Here is a 25,205-nt window from a genome sequence, read left to right on the forward strand (position 1 = left end):
TGGGCAAAGAACAGATAGTGATGTTTTTTAGATGTTATCGAGAAATAATATTTATAATGGATTTAGAAAGTAAGAAGGATATGTTATTTCTTTATTTTAAATAATTGAACGTTTGTGCAAAGGACATCATCAAACGACAGTTACCTTTCACAACCATTACATTGAAAAATTGAGAAAATTAACTGTACTTACACCAGTTACACCATGTTTACATGTGTTTTTATTATATAATTCAGTATCGTCTATAACATAGGTATACATCTTGTCTTAATATAATTTTACATAAACTACATTGTGTTCGTAAATACCTACATGTTACCTAATTTAAAATTATAAAAACTCATGGTAGATTTGTGGTAAATCCATTAAATCATTCCTTAAAGTTTAAAAGAAAAGAAAGTAATTAAATATCATGTTTGAAGATATCTCTTCCATTCCTTCAATTGCTGAACTAGCTGTTGAAATTAGATTAAAATATTCCTAAATTCTTATCCTAGGCTGAATGATTTCGGCAAAAACAGACGGCGAAATAAAATGTCGGCAAAAGCTTACGCCGACAATGTGACGGTAAGCTTGTTATAGCTTGCGTTTTTTTTTGTATATTTGTGGTTGGTCAAACATAAGTCTTATCACGAATCCTATTGGCCAGAATTGTTTTTGTAAGCATAGAAAACGTATACTGTCGGCCATCACAAGAGGGCGCACTGAGGCGTCGGCCGACGCTGTTTTTTTTCCTCATAAAATATTTGATTCTTGCCGTAATTTGTTCCGTTTTGCGTGAGTAGTGTGAAAGGTTTCATTTTAGAAAAAAATAATTAATTTGACATTGTTTTGGTAAGTGTTGATAATTTTAAAGTGATTATGATTTAATTTAAATGAGTAGTCTTCTTAAGCATCGTGGACATTCTAATTTTATCTCAACACAATCAGCGCAGCGCCAATGAGCGTCGTTACACTATCGTGTCGTGTGGCCTTTACATTTTAGTGCTTTTCTTAATTTTGAGAAATTAGTGACATATAATTGTTATTAAACACATTGTAAAGGTAGGTAAAGTTTTAAATTATTATTTCCTAGATTTTTCCATAACAGTTATGTTTGTTGACATTATATTTTAAGTCACAAGTGAGTTGGCGGGAAGCCGCCGGCCTAGATTTTGGAAGGTTATAAATCATAACATATTTCAATAACTTTTCTTTCGGTGCGTTGCCGCTTGTTTAAGTGATTAAAATTATCCCCAGATCCTCTAAGCAGGATGACTTCCATAGAGGATGGAGAGACACACGCGTCTGAGGACGTACCAGCGGGAAACCCGGATGAATTAGCCAAAAACCCTAGTGCATTGAAAGGTAAACCTTTAATTTGTTCTGATAAATATAGATAGTCTAGTATTACTATTATTTTTTATTCCATAGAACTGTTAACTAAAGGAAATGAAGTAAAAACACACAACTCTTTGAATAGGCAAGACTGAAAAAAATCCTTTAAAAAACCCTCATCGCAATCTAGTTCTAAAATTTCATACAAGAAAAAAGATGGATGTTATAGGGTGTTTTTTTTAGACCTTTGCCCTATCCTCCTAAGGTAGGGTTGCCATACGTCCCGGTACGCCGGGACATGTCCCGGTACGCCGGGACATGTCCCGGTTTGAAGCACAGTGTCCCGGCGTCCCGGCCGATAAGAACATTGTCCCGGTTTAAAAATCATAGTTATTTAGTAGGGGGCTGGACTTGGTAAATAATAATATACCTACATTTCTACGTTTCATATGGCAAAAATTTAAAAAAAATGTTTTATGGTACCTACTTTTACCTAATCTCCAATATCAGTTTCTCAGACACACAATAATTAGATGATTATGTAAATTATGTTATTTCATAGCTTTTAAAGTCTGTAATGTAGAGCTCGAATTTCAGGCTCCCAAGGGCCTAAAACCTCATCAATGGAACTTCGGCCCTCCGAGTAACTCTTGTACATATGACACATATTATTGTTGAGTAACACTAGCGCTGCTTTCTTACAGCTCGACCTTCAGTGTCGCTTAATTTTTAACAAATATAAAAATTTGATTTGAGAAGCTTGGCCTTTTGCCTGGCATGAAAGCTCACCGCGCTGGTTATAAGTACGCTTCGGGGTTATTAAGTAATGTGGAGATTTCTGAGCTCGACCTTCAGCCTCACATTTTACCTAAATTTTTGGTTTGTCTTCCAAATCTCGTCTTCTTCAGCTTAGCCTTTGACCTCGCTGCGCCAAGCTCGGCCTACGGTTTCGCTTTTTAATACAATGGACATTGGTTGGCGTCTATGCTCTAGCTGAGCTTTTCCTGAAGCACGGCTTCGACCTCGCATGAAAGCTAGCCTCACTGGGGAACTTCGGATTTTTAGGCCCGGCCCAGCCTTTTTAACACGCTTTCACAATTTTGTCAAAAAAATTTCGCGCTCGCTTCGCTCGCGTTTTTTGCTGGTTGATCCTGAATCCCCTGAATCTACATGGTAGCTTGACTGGTCAATGAATAATAATTTAAACACATGGAAAATTTATCTCCGAAACTACTGTGCTAAAATTTTGAAAAAAAAACACAAAATAGTTCTTTACCTATCTATAGGAAAACCTATTAGAAATGTGCAGTCAAGCGTGAGTCGGACTTAATTATAGACATTTCACTCACGTTTCACATGAAAAAATACATTGTTACAAATTGTGTAACCCTTTAAACGCGACGCGAGTCCGACTCGCACTTGGCCGGTTTTCTTTAAATGTCCCGGTTTGAGTCCCCACACTTATGGCAACCCTATCCTAAGGCCATACAAATAAAAAAATCCAAAATTTGCTACTGAAATTTGAACCTAAAGTGTGCGAAATAGTGGTGATTTTGCGTTGTTTGAAAATTGAACGAAACAAAGCAAAAGCGACTGTTCCAATTGCGTATGATTTAAATTTTATTGAACTGAAGAAGTACAATAGGTCTTTGGTCCTTAGAAGGCTATCTACTGCGATCATATATAACCTGGCTATCAACAACTAATGTTAATGTCAGTACTTGTCTTTTGCAGAGGCCAATGAGCAGATGGCAACCTTAGATGTGCTTGTGTGTGGCCAGTGCCACTCTGCATTCCACTTTCTTGAAGAGTTCAATGACCACAAGGCAGCCAATAGTTGTTCTTCCAAGTCGCCAGTAAGAGATAGTGTAAGTATTCCAGGTCTCCAATTATTTCCTGGGTCCCTATGTTATGAAGATATAGATCCACACGCATGTATATACACAGTAACACACACACCACATGTTGAAAATAATTTGCACTTTGGTTATCTGTATTCCTAAGGCAGAGGAATTTCAAAACCTATTTATTTTTATAAATGATCTGCTTATTCTTTTTAAATAGTTTGCTGAGACTATTTTTATATTGAATGATATTAATTTAACTGTAATATTTTTTTAGAATGAAAGCAAAGCCCAAGTATGGGCATTCCTCCTATGGAAGTGTTCATCAGCACGGGACGGGACCAACATCAGCTCCGACAACAGTTGGAAGCTGTACCAGCAGTGGTGCCGCATGCCGGAGTCTCAGAGGACCGCCTGGATCACAGCCGGCTCCAATGTGCAAGCTTTATCCAAATTTGCTCATGCTAAAGTTGTGAGTATAATTTTAGTTTATTGTAAGAATGCGGAGAAAATAAATTCACTATTTATGAGGATTGACAAAGCAATTAAATCTTCACTTAATTCCACAATGTAAATCCATACATTGTCACAAGTCCACAACTTCTCTTCCCTCTTCTTCCTCGCGTTATCCCGGCATTTTGCTATGGCACATGGGTGCCTGGGGTCCGCTTGACAAATAATCCCATGATTTGACGTAAGCACTAGTTTTTACGAAAGCGACTGCCATCTGACCTTCCAACCCAGAGGGGAAAATAGGCCTTATTGGGATTAATCCCGTTTCCTCACGATGTTTTCCTTCACTGGAAAAATATCAAGTGATATTACGTACATAAGTTCCGAAAAACTCATTGGTACGAGCCGGGGTTTGAACCCGCGACCTTCGGATTGAAAGTCGCACGCTCTTACCGCTAGGCCACCAGCGCATGTCCAGAACTTTTACTATTCATTGAAATTGTACTGTAGTTCAACTTCTACACTCACGAGTTCGCCGCCACCCAGAAGCTAGTTGTTTACCTGGATTTCTAAATGGTACTTTTCCCAGATGGAATTGAAGACTGATGACCAGCTGGTGCCTGTACAAGCCGTAACACAAGTAACAGAGGTCAAGAAACGCGGACGACCAAGAAAGGTTCTCAAGGTCAGTACCCAAACATATAATACCTCAGCTCATCTTTGAAATTAAAGTTACATCATATAATCCTGAAAAAGGATATACTTTTATATAATTAATCAATTTTACTTAGAGAAAAGGATCTAACCTACACAAATCTATCGACAAATATTGAACTTTCTGTCATAACTATTAAATTTAAAACTGCCTACGCTATATGCCAACAAAATTCATTTTATCCAAAAAATGTAAGGCATTTTGGAAAAGAGCTCAAACTCTCTCGGATGATACTCTTCAAACTGCTGGATTGATTTAGCTAAGAACCACCGCAAGAAAAATCGCTTTCATGTAAAAAATCCGCATCGAAATCGGCCCATCCGATGGACAGCTACGACGCCACAGACCTTAGAGGATATAACCAACGGAGACGCCATGTCTAAAATTTTCGGTACAAAATAGTCTGCCGTTTTTTGCGGAGGAGGGGCACATCAAATGTATAGGTACGTCATGTCAGATAAACGTCAGTCCATACATATGGTTGACATGTGGTTGACCATTGGCCGCCTATTTTCGACAGAGGGGAACGCCTGTTAATGGCGGCTCCATTGTTAATTACTCCGAGCCACAGACAGACATTGTTGTCAAACATTATAACACCCCTCTTTGCGTCAGGGGTTAAAAAAGAAAAGTCATTCATTTAAATAACAATATTTTGAGCATGGATCATTTTCGCTAAACTACGTCCATTTAATTGTAACATTATGGTGCAGCACCATGCCTTTGATGTTTAAAATAAGGGATGCAACCAATAAATAAATAATACTTTATATATGTTAAAACTTGGGCCTTTGTTCGAAATAGTAATTCGTGACTCGTGACACACTATTGAGGGCGATTCTATATTCCTACAACTTGTTGCTTGTAGGCAATAATGCCAATGATATTATATAACTATAGATAGGTTATACTCATACACAAGCAGGGGTGCGAAACTCCTTCCTTCGGGCAAACTCGGCTCCGCTCCGCTCGGCTCAGCATTGCTCCGAGAAATTATTAGGGTTGACACAATTTAAAGTCGCTTTGCGTGCACGACCACAGATAAGATAATGGCTTGATTTTTGACAACCCTAAATATCCGAAAGACTAGTGCCATATATTAGAAAGGGACAGCATGATTCGACCCTGAACCGCTGTCAATTTCGGTTTTGTAGGAAGTTTCCTTTCTGATGTAGTAGTACTATTATTTATTCTGTGACATATGCAGTACAAAAAATACTTCCATATTTTATTTCTACACCTATGAAGAAATCTGTTATTTTTTATTAATTTTCGCATTCCATTCATCTTTCTCACACTGGTTGTTAAACATGAGCTTGTCTCTTCCTCTTTTGGTGAGCAGGAGCTCGTTAGCACGTGCACATTTCTCGCTTGCCCAGGCGCGACTAATGGCAACTTGTACAATTTGACACAAAGCGCTTCAATTTTGGAACGCCTATAACATATCTTGAGTTATAATAAATCATTGCTCGTAGGAGGATTCCGAGACTCAGCCCTCAGGTGAAGAAAGCGATGGTATGGTTAGAGCTAGTCCTGCCCAGAAGACTGTATTCAACAAAACGCCACTTAGTGCGTTAAAAGCCAAGGTACACTTTAAAGTTTCCTTGTATGTATCTATGTATTCAACGACCTGAATGTTACGTTAAAAATAACGTCAGCAATCGGGATCGAATTTAATTTATAGAAAGCATGTGATGAATGTACCAACTGTAATGACATATGCTGCTTCTAGTAGTTAATTATGTGCCTGGCTTTGCTTTCAGTTTGCCTTCTGCATTATTAAAGGACTAGTTATTCGTTTAGATATCATATCGTCTAGATACAGCATATTATGTACTCCCAATTTCACATTTACGGAGACTTATGCTTTATGTAGTGTAGCGTTAAACAAAAATGAATAGTGTTTTTTGTGGAATGCATTTTTTTTATTTGTTTTTTTTTTATTGGTACGCCCGTATGGAAGAAATAAATGGTGATAGGTTAGAAGAACGTATTTCGAAGGTACGAAGAAAGTGCTCGAATTTGTGACTTCTAGATGTTTTCTATGTATCTTATGTATTCAACATGTAAATGTTTAATTTGTATGCCTAATTAAATCCTGCCTCCATATTTAAAAAAATAATCACTCAGAAAATGATTGTGAACTAAAATAAAATGCGTGAATGTAGCTTTTATCAATCCTCAGTACAGTGAATCATGGGCAATGGATTATTTTTTGTGTAATTCTTCAAATTCTTGTGTCTAAATATTTATCTATTAATGAATTCGCAGGAATTAGCGGACAAGGAGTCCGTCCGTAACGCCCAAGAGCGCGTGCCGCCCGAAGAGCGCATCGCGCGCCGCACGGAGCGCGAGGGCGACCCCGCCGACGCCGGCGAATATGTCGTGGAGAAGATCCTCGCCAAGAGATTCAACCCCAGGCGGAAACAGTACGAGTACCTGCTCAAGTGGGAGGGATATCCGCAGTAAGATATTTTCTACATTGTTTTTATAGTACGCTACAGGGCGACCCTGCCAATACTAGCGAGTATGTTGCCGAGAAGTAGATACGTTAAAGGTCCTCGTCAAAAGGTTAAACCCTCGGCGGTAACAGTACGAGTACCTGCTCAAGCGTGAGGGATATCCGCAGTAAGATATATTCTACACTATTTTGGATAGGATGACCCAGCCGACCTGGGCGGGTATGTTAAAGATTTTCGCCAAGAGGTTGAACCCCAGGCGGAAACAGTATGAATACCTGCTCAAGTGGAGGGATATCCGATGTAATTCTACACTGTTTCGAAAGTAAGTTACAGGGCGACCCTGCCGACAGGGGCTAGTAATTTTAGGATCCAAGAGGTTCAACCCCCGGCGAACATAGTACGAATACCTGCTCAAGTAAGAGGGACATTCACATTAAGGTGTTCTACACTGTTTCGAAAGTAAGTTACAGGGCGACCCTGCCGACACGGGCGAGTACGTTAAAGATCCTCGCCAAGAGGTTCAACCTCTGACAAAAATAGTACAAGTACCGGCTCAAGTGGAAATCCGAACCAATTTTCAATATATGTTTTTTACAGTGAACAGAACACATGGGAGCCGATAGAGAACATGGAGACCTGCAAGCATCTTCTAGAAGCATTCGAGAAGCAGCTGGCGCGGCAGAAGGAGCTCAAGGCCATGCGCGCGCAGCAGCAGCAACAGCATCCTGTGCAGGTCAGAACACTAGTTTTAAAACTGGCGAATTTGGTATATACATATATAAGTACAATAGAAAGCATTGAATAAAGTTTGGTTTTTGCTACAGGTGAAACAAATCAGCACACCACTTCCGCAAATAGTGAAACAAATGGTTAAGAAAACGGAAAGTCCCGCTTTGACTCCTACTGGGTAAATAAACTCTGACTTGATCTCTACTAAATCATTTATTTATTAATGAATATTATTATTTTATTATTGAACTTCATGTTACGGCAAATCTTGGCTAATCGGTCGTAACCTTCGCCTTACCGAATTTGACACATTTACAGCCAGCAAAACTAATTAATATGCATGTACGCATATACATACATATTTGTACACACTCATTTAGGCGCGACGCGAGCGGACAAATAAAAATAGTCCTTTTAATATCAAACAAAGTAAGACACAGCCAATGTCTAATTCCGCGCGGTGTGGCACTGCCACTTAATCATGGAATGTAACTACTTAGGCCCACTTGCACCATTCCACTAACCCGGGGTTAATCGGTTAAACCGTTAACCAAGTGTCAAATTATACTGGTAACCATGGTAACTCCATGGTTTAACCAGTTAACCCTGGGTTAGTGAATGGTGCAAGTGGCCCTTACTGTGTTAAAGACATGTCTCACCCTCTTATATGTCACGTATTAATAATTGTCATATTATCTGCGGTACAGACGCCTGCAGCGGTCTTCTAAAGTGCGCGCTCTCGACCAAGTGAAAGCGTGGTGCGGCGCCGAGGACGAGCCAGCCGCCAAGCGCGTCAAGAAAGAGGCATCTAGTGAGGACGAGGATTACTCCGATGGGGACGCTAAAGGTAGCTCACATTCACTTAGGAACATACTATAGACAGACAGACACAACTGGATATAGTTTGAACGTTTTAAGATGTCCGAATTGTAGAAAGAGCTGTTAACTCCTTAAAAAATTGAAATATGTTTTGTCAATTTATTATGGAGACTATATAGACCGGGAGATAGTGACACATTTTACTGGGTCATTTGTACCAGTATGGCGGTTCGTCAGGGGTCTAAGCATGTAATGAAGGAAAGAAAATGCTATGACCATAGCGCTGGTACCGGCGGCCCAATCGCGTGGGCGTTAGTCGAACGTGTCGGATAAAATACGAGTGTCGAACGATTTGTACCACAAAAATCCTCGTATTATTCGATAGTCCATAAAAAAGAAGTAGGCGGTAGCGTAATGCCATACTTCTCCGGTGTGACTTACAGCCCGCCATACTGAGGCGAACACGTTAATTAAAAAAAAAACAATTCAACCATTTGTACCAAGCTAATTTTTGCACAGGTGATCATCGTCGAGCAGCCATTCATGGACATCACCATGCCATACTTTTCGGATGGTTCCAAATGGCCGCCATACCGCCGCAAAGGAGTTAATTTTTTTTTTATTGCTAAACGATTTGTACCACCTTGTAATTTTTTTTCAAGACTTTCTGTGTGATCATAAATGGAAATTTCATAATGCCATACCTGTAGGAGGTGGCAAATGTGTACAATATTTTTTTTTTTTATTTCAAGTATGGTGCCCCTTTCTCCCCCTATTAGAAGTATGGCAAATATAATAATGGTCACATTGCATCATATAATTTCCAAAAATCCAAATGCCATACTGGTACAAATCGTCAATTTTTTTTTTATTTTTTATGTCTTGGCTTAAGTCTCACAGTCGTCCGCCCCGTAGTTATAATCCGGAATAATTTATTTTTAGGTATAATTGTATCCAATCAAACAGAATATGATGATGCCATGCTGTAAAAAATTATTTTACGTATTGTATAGTCGTATTTTTGAAACGTGTCGATTAAATAAGTTTTTCAAGTATGGCAGCACTTTTTCCCCCTACTATAAGTATGGCAATTATAATAACGGTCACATTTTATCAAATACTCTCCAAAAATTTAAATGCAATACTGGTACAAATCGTTTAGCAAAAAAAAAAAAAATTAACTTCCTTGCGGCGGTATGGCGGGCATTTGGAACCATCCGAAAAGTATGGCATGGTGATGTCCATGAATGGCTGCTCGACGATGATCACCTGTGCAAAAATTAGCTTGGTACAAATGGTTGAATTGTTTTTTTTTAATTAACGTGTTCGCCTCAGTATGGCGGGCTGTAAGTCACACCGGAGAAGTATGGCATTACGCTACCGCCTACTTCTTTTTTATGGACTATCGAATAATACGAGGATTTTTGTGGTACAAATCGTTCGACACTCGTATTTTATCCGACACGTTCGACTAACGCCCACGCGATTGGGCCGCCGGTACCAGCGCTATGGTCATAGCATTTTCTTTCCTTCATTACATGCTTAGACCCCTGACGAACCGCCATACTGGTACAAATGACCCAGTAAAATGTGTCACTATCTCCCGGTCTAATAGGGACTGACTGACACAACTTACTTTACGGAAAACTTAGTAATTCAATATATGTGACGTTTTCAACCAAAAGGTACCACATTGTCGGTTGTCGATAAGGTTGAAGGTTTCAAATTGAAAATATATGTGACGTTTTCAACCAAAAGGTACCACATTGTCGGTTGTCGATAAGGTTGAAGGTTTCATATTGAAGCTATATAGAAATAGCGCCTTATTGACAACCGACAATAAGTACCCTTTTGATGGAGAATGGCACATATCGTCGTTGCACTTTTCAAACCTGATATGTGTTCGATTTTTGATTGACAAATAGTTACCTAGCAACAAAATACATAAGGTGTTAATTCATTTGATTAAGATCTCGCACATATAAGATTTGGTAAGCGCAACGACGATATGTAGTTTCAATCAAAATAATTCCTTTTACACGCTATCTTTTTAGAAGCACAAAATACAAGTAAGTAATACAGGTTAACACTTTCGCAACCAGGCAAAATTTCAAACAATACGCCAGAAACCGACAGTACTCGCTAGTCGGGCAACAACGTGCAACTCAATGCCGCACGCCGCGAACCCGCTAGTCGGGCAAGCGGCGGACGCTCAGGGCTGTGCCAAGTAACTTTCGTATAAGTACGTGGATAAAATTAAATCTGCTGTCTCATCTGTTTAGGCTCCCCGTTTTGTTCTTTTCCTAATTCTAACTCCTATTGATACATACCCGTGTATGCAATTTCACGTAACCAACTAATAAGAATTTTTATTTTGTAATCGCATTAGGTAAAGTAAATAAAAATACAAAGTGAAGTAATAAAATATAATAATCAACTGTACCAACTTTTCGACCACATAATAATCAGAAGACTTACAATTTTTTCTGTTAGTGGCAGTGGCAGCCCTGAGGTAGTGAAGATGCAATGCTTGCCCGCCTGTCGGGCACTTCGGCGTCGCGTGTAGGTTTATAGCTCTTGCCCGACTGGCGGGTATGCCGGCATCTGAGTAAAGTTTACGAGTGCCCGAGAGTCGGGTACGCGGTGTCGAATGTGTTAAGGGGCTATTCATAAATTACGTCATTTCAAATTAGGGGGGGGGGGTCTGGACATCGGATGACGGTAGCATGAAGTAGGAGGAAATGGGGTCATTTGATGCATGATTTTTGGATGATTATAGGGGGGGGGGGGGGTCCAAAATCGTCAAAAATCGATGACGTAATTTATGGACAGCCCCTAAGTACCTATAAACAAGATATGACAATGCGTTCCAACAGTAAAAAACCTCTTCATTCATTCTGATACTGTACCATCGCCCACACTGTTAACTGTACATAGAATAGAATAGAAATACATTTATTTATGACAAACAAACACAGATGACAAAAACATGTTGACAACTATACAATGTATAAACATTTAGTGCAAAATGCCATAAAAGGGTCACAACTCAGCATGTAGCTGGCAAAGCCAGCGCTGTTCTTCCGTTGTGACCCAGGCGTACGCCGTTCGACGAGGCGCTTATGCTTTAATTTACTAAACTAATTAAAAACTAGAACTATACCTAAAACATAAAAATGAAACTAAAACTATTTATACAACTGCAACATTGCGGCAATTGCCGTATCTGGAACAGCCCTGACATCGGTGGACCTTATGCATTTTGTAATAAAGTCCACCTATGCACAGTTAGGAGTGCTGTTTGTACAGTTGTATGTTGAAAAACAGATATTTGAACACCACGCCTATCGTGTGCGGCGCGCCATCGTAAACTATGTCGGAATGCACGAAGGTTAATATTGGCAGAGACACTCCTGACTTCGGGCAAACTCGGCTCCGTTCGGCTCAGCATTGCACCGAGCAATTATTAGGGTTGACACAGCTTGACGTCCCTTTGCGTGCACGACCACAGCTAAGATAATAACTTGAATTTTGACAAACCTAATTAGCCGAAAGGAAAAGTGCCATAAGTTAGATAGGGATATCATGATTCGACCCTGTAATCGCTGTCAAACTTCGGTTTTGTAGGAAGTGTCCTTTCTGTATGGTAGAACTATTATTTATTTTTTTCTCTTTATTTTGGCACAAACAGTGCCAAAATAAAGATATTATTCTGTGATATTGGGCTGTAACTGTCCGCGCCAGTTAAATTCTTTGGCGGTTAAAAGGTTAAACTTTTAAGTTTATCGAGTTCAATACAATAGGGTATTATACTGTATTTAAAATAAATTATTTTACACCATGCATGAATTAAAGCACCAGATAATTATTAGAAAAACACAGATAGGAGTTATTTTTAAACACAAGTTCTATTTAATAAATCGGATAGAAATATAAAAAGTAGATGAGTTGACCGTGACGTCACGATGTAATGTGTCATATAATTTCCATATTAGCAAATCGTTTTGACAGTTCCAAAAAAGTAACTGATTTGACTAGTAGGAAAATACCCTATTGAGCGTCAATCACTTAAAAAAACTGCACACTTTTATTACCGCATAACTGAGGGTAATAAAACGTTTCAGTTGACGCTCGGATACTAAACGGACAGTCGTCTCCAAAAGGTAGCGTGGACCCGGAGCTGGTCAAGTCGCTGGGGCTCGGCGGCAAGGGCATGCCGAATATCAAGGGCGTCATCAAAGTCGATCCCAAGCACATGCCTAATCTTACCACTGGTAAGTTGTAGCTTTAGCCCAGGGGTCTCCAAACCCGGGCCACCGTCGGTGGTTAGGGCTGAACCCCTGGAGCCTGGCTCCCGCGCCGGGCCGGGGTTTGGAGAGCTCTGCTTTAGCCCATCGCACTGTGGGGGGACGTCACACTTGTGATCGGACATGTCAATTTTCTGTTTTTTGACTATAACTTTTTATGGTATTCACAAAGAATCGTAAAATTTTGGTACAGATGTAGTGCATAATTATTTTCTTTACTTTACGTACGAACTCGTCTTGCTATTGCAGTCAGTCTCGGTGCAAAAAGTACTGAGGTTGACTGAAGTAGCATGACAAATACGAACGTTTCCGAGAAAATACGAAGGCAAACAATTATGCACTACATCTGTATAGTCCTAGGTGCCTAGCCAAGATGCCGCTCCGTAGCAAATAATACGCTAATATCTCTGTCGAGTAGTAGAGAGAGGTCACCGTTTCGTTCGGTACAGCGCAAAGGATTGGCATGTTGGCTAGGCCCTCTGAACAAATTCCCAAAAGTTATTGCCAAGAAATAGAAAATTCTCATGTCGAACCACAAGTATGGCGTCGTTCCAGTGGTGCATCGCTTTGGGATCTGTGTCACAAGCTTTGCTATTGTATTTACAAAATTTATTTTAGAATTATTGTAGTAGATTTGTAGACAATGACTAGTTGTGTGAAATAGGCTAGTTTCCTAAATAATCCTATAACATTATTTTTAAACAAAAAATACATCTTATGAAGTCACTCAATTGCTGATGAAGAAGCTTTTGATATGCAAGTTTTTGAAAATTTAAAGATTTCTGGATTGTAAAAAGAAGAATTCCGTAAATTTATTCCACAACACTCGCATAATGTACCTATATTATATTTAGGCACAAGTCTTAACATATAAACGTAAAATAGAAACATCTCCCTTTTCCTTTGAAAATACCAGACCTTAACTTGTAATTTGCAATAGTACAAATGCTTGTGATTTTGTTTGTGACATGCTTGTAGCTTGAACCCACCAATTCCCCGAATTTGCTCTCCTTAGCTTGGCGCCCTTGATATTCCTACATTTGCATGATTGTAACATACACTTTGTTGCCTACAGGTGTCTACATTATGTCTAAGAGCTCCGGGATAATGAAGATTGACTCGCCCGGCAAGCTCGGCCCGGGCCTTAATATAGACCAAGATGTAATTAGGAAACAGATCTTAGCTGCCAAACAGGTAAAAATTAACAATTCCTCAATATGTTTAACTTTGTCCAAATGATGGGGTATTAAACACTATTTTTGTTTTGTAGAAAAAACAAGAAGAAAAGAAGGCGACACCCACACAGGTAAAACTTTATATAATTCTCTAAATATTACTAAAGTAATGCCATGTATAAAGAAATAATAGTTGGTTTGTGTTCAAAGTCAATAATTAGGCAAAGTTTACTATTCATACACAATTCTTGTCATTATTTAAACACAACTTTTTAACTCCAGCATAAACATACCATATTTTAGTGTTTAAAGTGTGTGTGTGTGTGTGTTCAAAGTTGGTTATTCATATAATTTTAGTTGTTTAATTTTGTGTTAAGAAATAATAAATTATTAGCAAATTTGCTAATTGAAGCACTGTCTTTAAAGTTAACATTAGAGACTAGCCTCTATAAAGGACCATGGGCAACTTTGTATGGAGCCTGGACCCAACGCCAACAGAAATGAGAGTAAGGTCATTAGATAGGTATTTCTATTTACTTCATTTTGTTCTATGGGCACCAAGCGGAATTCCATTGCAGAACTGAGATATTGGTATTTTAGCCAAAATGTCGTCACCCTTATTATCTAGGCAATAGAGTCCAAGTAAGTAAATTAATTGCTGCAGGGTAGATGTTCGCGCACCGCCGGGCGAGCACACTGAATGATTTGCCCCGCTCGCCCGGCGCTGGACTCTATTGTCTAGGTAATAAGGGTGACGACATTTTGACTAAAATACCAATATCTCAGTTCTGCAATGGAATTCCTCTTGGTGCCCATAGAAGTAAATGAAGTACAGATAAATACCTATCTAATGACCTAACTCTCAACTCTGTTGGTTTTGGGGCCATTTTGACGCATATTCCTTTGGCATAAGTTCGCCCTTGTACTATTCCTCTCTTCCGTACAATAAAGTGTTACTTACTTACTTACTTATATATAACTTCTATAAACGTTCCACTATTTTAGTTTCGCATGATATAGACCCGCCCCGGTTTCGCATGGGTTAACAAATTATACACCTAAACCTTCCCCAAGAATCACTCTATTGATAGGCGAAAACCGCATGAAAATCAGTTCAGTAGTTTTTGAGTATATCGCGAACAAACACACAGACAGACGCGGTGGGGGACTTTGTTTTATAAGGTGTAGTGATTGTAATTAATTTGCGAACTGCATTTTCGATTCGGTCTTCTGAGTTTATATTTCTTGAATAAGCATCACACATCTAAAGCCTAAATTTATAATATTATACAGGTAAAGAAGACAATCGGCTCCGGCGGCCAGCAGGTGACGGAGAAGACCATCATCACACCCTCCGGACAAAAGATTATCCAACGCACGATACACCGGCCCGTCGGACAGTCCCCCGAGGGCAAGTCTCCGGTCACCATCCTCAACAAGAAACTAGCACAGGTTGGTTGATACTATTTATTTATAGACAGCAGTACAAATAGCCGAGGGCCGTGACTAGCAAAATTTTAAAGAGAAAAGTACGTTTTCAGAGTTATGAGGTAAAACGTTAAAAACCCGCGCGTTGGCCATATCTTCCGTCGCAAGCATTGCGCGGCGCGCTATATCTTTTGTTCCGTTCTAATTTGCGATGGTTACACTTTTTGTGGTTCTGAAACCACAAAAAGTTTAACCCACGGGGGAGTCCCTTTGTTTAACATAATTATTGAAAGTCATAATGTAATGATTGTCAGATTATCATTAGTCATAATTCTGAAACCGTTAACTTTTCAGGATTTTCGTAGGGTTATCCCATAGATAGGGTTTGTTTTATGGCAATCCTGAAAAGTTACGCGTTTCTGAGAAAAACCAAATTATGACGAAAATGTGGACAAACAATACATTATGACTTAAAACTTTATGGGAAGCAATAGAGACCCGTAACATACGGCATGTTTCATAAGCACACGCACTTGCAAGACTGAAACCCCAAGAAATAAATTAATCGCAGTGCGTTCTAAGCCTTACGCCTCCTCTCCCTCCCTCTTAGCCATTGTATAGCGTCAGTGTGCGTTTCGTGACCTGCAGTGTGAGAGTGAAGTTGACCGTGTGTGTGTTGCAGGGCGACAGCCTCCTGCGGCGCGGCGCGGGGCGCGGGCGCGGCCGCGGCGGCATGCAGGTGGCCACGGCGGCCGGCAACATCGTGCGCCTCCGCGACAAGTCGCAAGTGCTGCCCTTCGACTTCGACCAGGTACGTACCTACATGCTGTCCTTTACGATAATTAAACTAATAGGCTACTGTTCAACATGACTAAAATCTGCATCCATGAATCTTTGGTCTTGTTTTAATGGCGTACGTTGTTGAATTCTATAAAAGGTAATGCTCTCAGTACTGAGTTAGTATGGCGAGAACTAGGAATTCCCGGTTCCGGTACTGTATTTGTATAGAAATACAAAAATCCAGTACCGGGTGCACTCCCTATTGAATACACATGTTGCCATTTTCCTATACAGCTCTGTACGTTTTTGATACGCGTTAACCGCGTACTGACTCTTTGTGTATGATCACTATGGATGGTCACAGTTCGGCGAGGTGAGCAGCGTGGCGTTGAGCTTTTGAGGAATTTAAGTGGCGTATATTGAGGTCGCTCGTATACATTTGCATTTATTTAACATGGACGCCACGTAGTACGCCCCGCCGGTTGCCCCGCTCAAACGTCCAGTCACTTTGCATACTTAGGGCTGCTTTATTATTTGACACATAAATGCAAAGAACGTATATTTATCGTTATGTTACATATAAAGAAAGGACGCTTAACACGAAGAATTTCCTATTCCATGTAGAATAGAATAGAAAAATATTTATTCAGGTAACACATCATTCCATTACAGAATGCATAACAAAAAATAAAAAATAAAATGTGAAACAAGAAGTATACAAAAAACAAAGAGACATTAAAGATAAAGACGTGAGGCTGAAATGGTCTCCACTCAGTAATGCAGTTGGCGCGACTTGGCGTTGCTAACGGCGCTGGTTTTCTGTGGAGCCAGCGAGGTGTGCGGTGCGGGACAGCATACTGCGCGACTTGTGTGTCAGTAGTAGGAGTAGGTAGTTTGTGTGTCAGATTAAGTAATATGTTTAAAATATTAAATACCAATACTACTGTGTGTAATTATATTCATCAATTACTAACACATTCACACACTCACACTCACATTCACAATCACATTGACAACCAGCATCAATATGCTGGTTGTCAATGTCACTGTGCGAGCGGGACGGCAATATAATTATGCGCGTGCAATAGAGATAGGAACAAGCGGGTCAATGTTCGGAATTCCTCGTGGCAAGCGTCCTGTCTTTATCTCCCCTAAAGGCAAAGTGCAGCAATGATAAAACGGGATCGGACTAATTTACTCTATTGTCGGGCCAGTCGGACGCATCGTCGGACACGTCGGACGGCATCACGGACCCGTTCCCTCGCGACCCGGGCCCGCTGCCGCCGGTGTCGCCGGAGCGCGAGCTGACGCTGTGCCCGCAGTCCGGCCGCCGCCTCGCGCGCGCCGAGGGCGAGCCCACGCCGCCGCCCACGCCCAGCCCGCCGCCCACGCCGCCCACACCGACCACGCCGCCGCAGACCATACCCCAGCAGATGCTCATGAAGGTATGGTATGCTATTACCGCGATACCTTAGCGAGGGCGAGCAGGGGCCGATTGCATAACAAACTACAACTAATATTACAAGCGGAACTCCTTATTTAATAAGTGAAATTAGAAAAGGAGTTCCGCTTGTAATATTAGTTGTAGTTTGTTATGCAATCGGCCCCTGGTAGTTATTTCAAACTTCTATGGCCTTGCGTGGCCTTGGAGCAAAAAAATCGATAAAATATTTCGCTGATCGTTTGAGTTGAGAACTCCTGATGTACGAGTAGAGCAATTTATGAGTTATGTGTCTACTACGTGCTACATGTTTACTTTATGCTAAGTCCATGCTATGTTTGCTGATGGGATAACAAAAATACGTATGAAAGACACCTTACACGCGTTATAATTTTTGAATGGTTTTCTTTTTTAGCGTTCCGTACTAAATGATGAAAACGTTCACGAAAGTCATGGAAGCTTTGTTGTATTGTATGTCTTATACAGACTTTTTTATTGAAAGATGCATCCAATTCATCGAATTTTGATTTGACTGATGCATACGTGTGTCATGCAGGTGGAGATGTCCCCAGGAGGCACGACCGGCATGTTGGTCCAAGGCGATGGAACGCAGCAATCTTTGCCAGTATTGACGGACGACGACGGGGTAAGTGTTGCACGTTTTCTGACTAATACTTTATCTCTAAGTAATAACAGGTTTTGACAATTGAGTTTAAATTAATTACCTGATAAAATAAAGCTTGAGACGGTTTGTAACTCATTGTAACATTTATATATTTGTCGGAGCGTAACTCCAGAAGGACGTATTGCAGCGTTATAGTTCATAGTTTTAGACTCCTAATATTTGGCTACGGATTACTTGGTTGTAACGAAATTCATACATAAAGTTGCGTAGAGAGTACTCGTAACGCCCTCTATTGGCGTATTGTTGAGTTAAAAGGCTTTGGAACGTCAAGTGGTTTAACTTGGTTGAAGTTCGGTACGAGGTAGCAATTTTGTCGTTATGTTGGTAGACTGGTCAAGCAGGTTAGCCAACTTGACTTTAAGGCGGGAGCAGCGAGGCTCCGCTGCTGGGCTTCTTGATCGGGCCGCGCTAGAGATCAGACGTTAGCCATACCTCGTGCCTAATTCGCCACGTTCCTGAAGGCTTATACCTGAAGGATTATTCTGAAAGCTAATCCAACGTTCTTTAACCATTTAGCTAAGTGTTTTATTTCAAGTCTAAATTTGATTACTTATGTTTCATTAGAAGCTTACTTTTGTGAATTAAAGAAAGGATGTGTTGTTTTGAAAAGATGTGTCCCGCCGAGTTTGTCACCGGTCCCATATAGGATGTAGGGCTAAATCTTCTCGGGTCAGAGGTGTAGGGTTAGCCGGCATAGCTTGACTTGAATAAAGATTTAAACGTTTCATGTGATCTTTTTATTTTCAATTAAATCCAAATACATCCGAATAGTTAGTTAGTTCTTTTTATTATAGGCACTAGTATGGTTAACGAGTCCGAATGTTTATTTCATGCACTGGTAGCAGTGGTAGTATACTAATTTAGCTGTGAAGTCAATACATCGAGGTACTACGCCCACCCGCCATAGGCCATCTCTGCGACATATTTTTTTGTGCATACAATGAAAATCTAACCCGCCTAAATGATTTATTAAACAGACGGAGGTGAAAATGGAGGCACATGCGGTGAAGCAACTATTAGAGGACGGCGGAGACGGCGAGGGTGAGGAGGTGGGGCTGCTACAAGCCGGCCACCCGCCCATCATGATCCGCGGGGAGGACGGCGTGCTCTACCAGGTCAGTGTCACACTCTTACCCACGAAACAGAAGGCCTACCACCAACATTCTAAAATCGAAAAACGATATCTGCTACTCTATCGCTCTCGCGTATTCGGGCGATAGATAATTTCGAATTTTGTTTTTCGCGGCTATTAAAAATATTGATTAGTAATTTAAAGCTTGTAGTACACTGAGTACTACATGTTAGAAGACTTGGATTAAATCAGCTTGACTTCGACAGGTGGCCGGCGAGAACGAAGCTGGGCAGACGTTACTAGTGGCCGCCGAGGGTATGGAGGGCGCCGTGGAGGGTGTCGAGGGCGGCGCCGACGGCGACGGCGTCATGTACGTCACGCGCGAGGACGGACAGGTCAGTCACATTACACCAAACACATTACTGGTGGCCGCCGACGGAGGCGGCGTCATGCTTACATACTTTGGTTCGCTAACTTACATTGTACGGGAAGTTTCATGGTTCACTCCTGAGTGACGTTACCAGCCTGTCAAGTGTGGTTGGTGCAACTGGCCCTTAGGATCGATTGCACCAAACCGTCTGTCACCGTTAAAACATTCTCAAATTTTTTATTGAACGGGAAGTCGCATAGCTTACTGCTGAGCAAAGAGAATTTGAAATAGAGAGTTACTGTCATGGTAAATTATGTAGCTGCAGTACATTTACTGCCATCTTTCGACATAAGATTAAACCTGTTAGAACGCCATTTGACTTTGATCATTATTTTTTCACTGTTATGTGTTAACTTGTTAAATATTAATATTAACGCCGTCTACTCAAGAGCGCCTGCTCTCTGCCAAAGGTATGGTGCAATCTTTTCGAGCGATGGCGCCATAACCTTTGGCCTACAGTCGAGTAGATGGCGTTAATTTCAATATTTAACAAATTAACACATATCAGTGAAAGAATAAGGATCAAAGTCAAATGGCGTTCTAACAGTTTTAATTTTCTGTCGATAGATGGCAGTAAATTTACAGTGGCTACATAATTTACTTTGACAATCCGCCTCTATACACTGTATTCTCTTTGTGCTGAGTGTCATTGATCCGTCTGTCATTTGTGGTCGGTACAATCGGTCCTACGTCTCTTATGACTTGACTGATATTGAAACTTGTTATGTAATCTCGCAGGACGTGCTCGCGATCGATCCATCGCAGCTGGCGCAGCTGATGCCGGGCGGCGAGGCGCCGGCGCTGCAGCAGGTGGCCGTGCAGGTGGAGGGCGAGCCCGGCGAGGACGCCACGCAGGTCATCGCGCAGCTCGTGCAGGCCGACCTGCCCTCGCCAGGTATGTTGTATACCTTAGCTAAGGCTGTAAGGATAACCCCCTTATTCATAAAATTTTACGGGCCTGATTTAGTTAAATTATATTTTATCCCTTTCTTACAAATACACAAGTCAAAATGACAGATAAAGACAAACGATTCATAGCTAATTCAGGCCAGTAACGCGTTTATGAATAACGCCATAAACCTTTCCAGCGGGCTCAGCACGGTTCCATTTGTATCGACTATCACTATGCGCGTCCCTTTCGCACTTACATACTTGTTAGAACGTGACAGGCATGGTGACAAGGGATAAAAACGCGACCGTGCTAAGCCGCCAGAACGCTCATCGGATAAAGCCCCAGACCAGAAAATAGCAACCCTAGTTGTAGAAAGTGGCCGTGTCTCTCACTTGATCCTGTTGTTGTTGTTGTTACAATCAAACAGTTGTTAAAATTAACATTTCTTTTTTTGACTGTCAGGCGGCACGCGGCGCGTAGTCCTGCTACTGCCAGACGGAAGCTTCACGATGACGGAGCTGGACAAAGAACAGTACGAGTCCATCACAGAGGCCGGCAAGGCGCAGGAGTGAGCCCCAGCGGCCTAAGACTGACTATGGCATACAACGCATCATTCACACTTAAACCTCTGATGACGATTGCCATACATAGATAGCGTCCGACCAAAGTTTCGGTTTATAAATTATGTTTCGGCTGAAGGTTCAGTTTCAATTGGACAATATACGTTGGTTAAAGCTATTGTACGGCGGTCAGTATCAGCGTCGGGCATACACGCTGGGTTAAGAGTGCCGGTACACTAAGGAGGTATAATAATATTCAAATAAACATTAGTACCTTAACGGAGCTCATTTTACGGTTTAATCTGCTCTTACATTTACCATAAAATTGCAAGGTACCTACTAAAATATTCACTACTTTTATTAGTCCGTAGCTGATGTAAGATAAACCCAGGAGCGTATTCTTAGTTGTATAAAGATGCGCTCTTAAGTAAACTGAAGAGAAATATTATGTAAATAGAGTATGATCGGCTATTTGTACAGGTGGTACATGGTTGAATGTTTAAGCTCATTTAGTTAATGTTTAGGTATAATTTATTTCACCACGAAATTTATTTAAGGCAGTGAATTAATTATGCCTTATTTTATTTAATAAAATATCTTTCTTTTTGCCAATACAAGATAATCTGCAGCAATGTAATAAATCCGTATATATGCTTGAACTGAATTGAAACAACTTAAGCATCTGCGATATATTGTAGGTAAAATTAAATTATCAACACGGCGACATGCAGCATTCAAAATCACTACTACGTCATAAGAGAGCAGTAATAAAACATATCAATAAAGTTACTTTAACATGCTTTTTTAACTCGTTCAACAAGTGTAAGGCGGTTGTACGATTGGCGGCATGTGAACGTTTAAAGGCTCCAGTGGTCAAGGATGGTCCATGCCAAGCCATGCTTTGCAATGCGCAACTGTAGGCCTATATCACGTAGATGTTCACACAATGGTGCATATACATATACATACAATATACACAACAGCGGGTCTCTGTTTGATATAAATCTATAAACTGAAAAGTCTCTTCATTGCTCCGCGATAATGACATTTTGGGCTATCAACATTTAATCAAACGGTCAAAAATTCAAGCTGTCAGTGATAAACTAAACAAACAATGGCGACTGTGTGAACACCACAGGCCACGGTACGCCACGATTCCTTTGAAGTGTGCCAAAAAAACCGACAACTTCCCGATTGCCCACCACGGCTGACAACTGACGGCCAGTCGTCCGCCATTGTATACCATTGCCCCCTGAACACAATGGCGATGGCGTGGCATGGCCTATCCTTCACCACTGTGTACTGGGGCCTTAATGATCGACTATGTTTGTCACGCAATGAAAAAGATATTAGTCGTTGGTCGCTAGCTGGTCACTCTGCCTGGCCAAACACACTCGCCCGCGAAGTGCCCTTGTGGCCTATTTGCTGAATAAATGCTGAAGTTGAAGAAGTTAAACATGGCAACAGTTTAGTATGGAATTTTATTTTATTTCTACGATTTTATGTCGCACTATACCTAAAACCCGTAACAGACAACCGCACCGCACCGAGCCCTTGGTATCTATCACCTATCGATAGGGTGTAAGGTGGTCGCCGTACGTGTGTCAAGGACGCAGCTATAAGTTAGAGCACGAAAGAGATATTTTGACCGCATCAAGGTCGCGGTGCGTTGCGGTAGTCTGTGACGGCTTTTAGCTTGGATTTGTTTTAAAGTTGCCTTTGTTACTTCATTATAGTAAAACCATCTAGAGCCTGTGCGGAAAGTGAAGAGTCGTAGAATGTATTGGATCCCATACATTTCACGACTCTTCTCATTCCGCACAGGCTTTACATGAAAATGGTCGTCTAAATGCATTGGATGCAGTGAACGGAAATAAATTGGATGAAATATAATAGTATTAACGAATAGCATATACTTGATATACTTTGGATTCTATGGGCGTATCCAGACTAGTCAATTTTTCGCCAATCTGATTAAATTGCCCGATCGAATCAGGACGTGCGTGGCGTGGATGTAAACGCCAATTTGGCTCGCCGAATTCAACCGCTGATAATGACCGATATTACGGATAAAATGAGGTGCGGACGCAAGAATACCAATTTGTGACGCCAGTATTTTCGTTCTGGGGCATTTTTTCAATTTAGAGGGCTCTATTATCACCACAAATCTAAAATTGGAGATTGACGCCAATTTCATTTCTGATAAAATCGGTCGATTTGATCATCCCGTCTGGATATCGCTTATTGCTGCACTGAATTAATATTTATGAAATGAGCACCTGGTGAAGTATTTTACGATTGCAGACTAATGTAGTTTCTTTTATGAATACCAAATATTGGACAAGAAGCATTCATTATAGATAGTATAGATTAAAAAGGTAATATAGACTGCTAGTTCTTTAAATAATTTAGCGCCTTAGTATTCCACATCTCTTCATGCATTGTATAAAATGACATTTATTTCCGATCTGAGCCAAAATTATATTAGTTAATTTGAAGATTAGGCTCGCCAGAATTTTGCAGTTTCTAAATTGGTCAATAATATCATATTAGATGTATAATATAGTATGTAAAGTATTTTTGGTTTTATATATCTGTAACTATTTTAAATAAACATTATTTGCCACAAAGCTGTTTTAATTAGTCATTGTGAGGTTAACGAGCGGATTCCAGGCGCCCCAAGTAAGCCGCACCAAAAATGGGACCCGTACTGGGAAGATGGTGATATATTGATGATGCTTATAATAAAACTTAAAGATCTCTGAGTCTGAAAGAAAGAGTCGTTTTACGGTATGTATTCTATGCCCTTTTTGTAGTTTTCTTCTAATGCACTTCACACACTTCATTTTAAGTAAATGACGACAATGACGCAGCTATATGTTAGACACGGTAGAGATATCTACGTATTACTGTGTCCCTGTCGTCAGTTACTTTTAAGTAAGGTTACTATTCTAGACGCGTTATAGGCTTGTAATCGCGTAAGTCAAGCTTTTTATAAAATGCAACCAACAAAAAAACCGGGCAAGTGCGAGTCGGACTCGCGCACGAAGGGTTCCGTACCATAATGCAAAAAAAAAAAACGGTCACCCATCCAAGTACTGACCACGCCCGACGTTGCTTAACTTTGGTCAAAAATCACGTTTGTTGTATGGGAGCCCCATTTAAACCTTTATTTTATTCTGTTTTTAGTATTTGTTGTTATAGCGGCAACAGAAATACATCATCTGTGAAAATTTCAACTGTCTAGCTATCACGATTCGTGAGATACAGCCTGGTGACAGACAGACGGACAGACGGACGGACAGCGAAGTCTTAGTAATAGGGTCCCGTTTTACCCTTTGGGTACGGAACCCTAAAAATTACCCGTCTGTACTGGCTGAGACCGAGATAAATCATTTTGGGAACAAAACATAATCTTATATCAGAACGTACCCGGATGATGTCACTGTCATTAACACGTGAAATAATATGTCAATGTCATTTTTTGAAAACTAAGTTGTAATGAATTAATGATATTAATATTTTGCCTATAAGTTCCAAGAAAACAGGACTTATAATAACACCAGTTGCATTTCAATAATAAATATGTACTGAGAGTAATAACACTAAATATGAATGGTCAAATTGACTGCCAATTCCTTACTGAAGACCGTATGACCAACCGTAAAATACTTTTTGATGAAGCAATAATGTCTTCTAGATCAGGAAGAGTGCTCTACATCATGAAGGAAGAATTGGAGGAGCTACCAGAATTGTCTCAAGATTTGGTCTCTGTAGATCGGCACTATATGAAAATGATCAGTTTTTTATATGCAAAAAGCTTAGAAACTTTAATAGAGAGTATTTCATCTTTACCTAGTTGGCAAAATGTACCTGCTACCATAATCCTGGATGATTTGAGCCTTTACTGTGGGACTGATAAGGTCCAAAATGCTTGTGGTATAGTTGCATTTCTCTTAGACACTATCCGCAGTTGTGAAATGTTTCTAAAGCAGAAATGCAGATTGCTAATCTCGGTGACAAAGGACTCTGTCGGGGATGAATACTACAATACTTTGAGAGATTTATATTTTTAGGACTTGAAAATAAACTATAT

At 40.5% G+C, this 25,205-nt stretch overlaps 1 protein-coding gene across 5 annotated transcripts; it reads left to right on the top strand.

Moving 5' to 3' along the window:
* The first annotated feature begins 545 nt into the window (after positions 1-545).
* Positions 546-23,739, top strand: LOC134796022 (uncharacterized). 5 transcript variants are annotated; one of them, XM_063767935.1, is made up of 21 exons: positions 546-834; positions 1,240-1,347; positions 3,052-3,185; positions 3,439-3,633; positions 4,204-4,299; positions 5,805-5,915; positions 6,601-6,794; positions 7,389-7,524; positions 7,616-7,698; positions 8,228-8,367; positions 12,503-12,613; positions 13,722-13,840; positions 13,917-13,952; positions 15,115-15,273; positions 15,932-16,060; positions 17,244-17,474; positions 18,027-18,116; positions 19,133-19,270; positions 19,494-19,622; positions 20,396-20,552; positions 21,012-23,739. In XM_063767935.1, the coding sequence occupies exons 2-21, from the start codon at positions 1,254-1,256 to the stop codon at positions 21,119-21,121; spliced, it is 2,592 nt and encodes an 863-aa protein (XP_063624005.1). In that variant the 5' UTR covers positions 546-834; positions 1,240-1,253; the 3' UTR covers positions 21,122-23,739. The 5 variants fall into 5 exon arrangements, with proteins under 5 accessions (XP_063624005.1, XP_063624007.1, XP_063624003.1 ...); XM_063767933.1 differs by having other exon boundaries at positions 547-834; positions 12,464-12,613; XM_063767934.1 differs by lacking the exon at positions 546-834 and adding an exon at positions 858-1,161 and having other exon boundaries at positions 12,464-12,613.
* Positions 23,740-25,205: the final 1,466 nt, after the last annotated feature.

This window comes from Cydia splendana, chromosome 13, assembly GCF_910591565.1.
Source record: "Cydia splendana chromosome 13, ilCydSple1.2, whole genome shotgun sequence".
Taxonomy (NCBI): domain Eukaryota; kingdom Metazoa; phylum Arthropoda; class Insecta; order Lepidoptera; family Tortricidae; genus Cydia; species Cydia splendana.

What these genes read in the sequence shown, in the direction of transcription:
- LOC134796022 (XM_063767933.1), top strand. Translation starts at nt 1,254, where the DNA reads ATGACTTCCATAGAGGATGGAGAGACACACGCGTCTGAGGACGTACCA. An exon ending in AAACCCTAGTGCATTGAAAG is followed by an intron (nt 1,348 to 3,051) that starts GTAAACCTTTAA and finishes TGTCTTTTGCAG; the next exon opens with AGGCCAATGAGCAGATGGCA. An exon ending in TTAGTGCGTTAAAAGCCAAG is followed by an intron (nt 5,916 to 6,600) that starts GTACACTTTAAA and finishes ATGAATTCGCAG; the next exon opens with GAATTAGCGGACAAGGAGTC.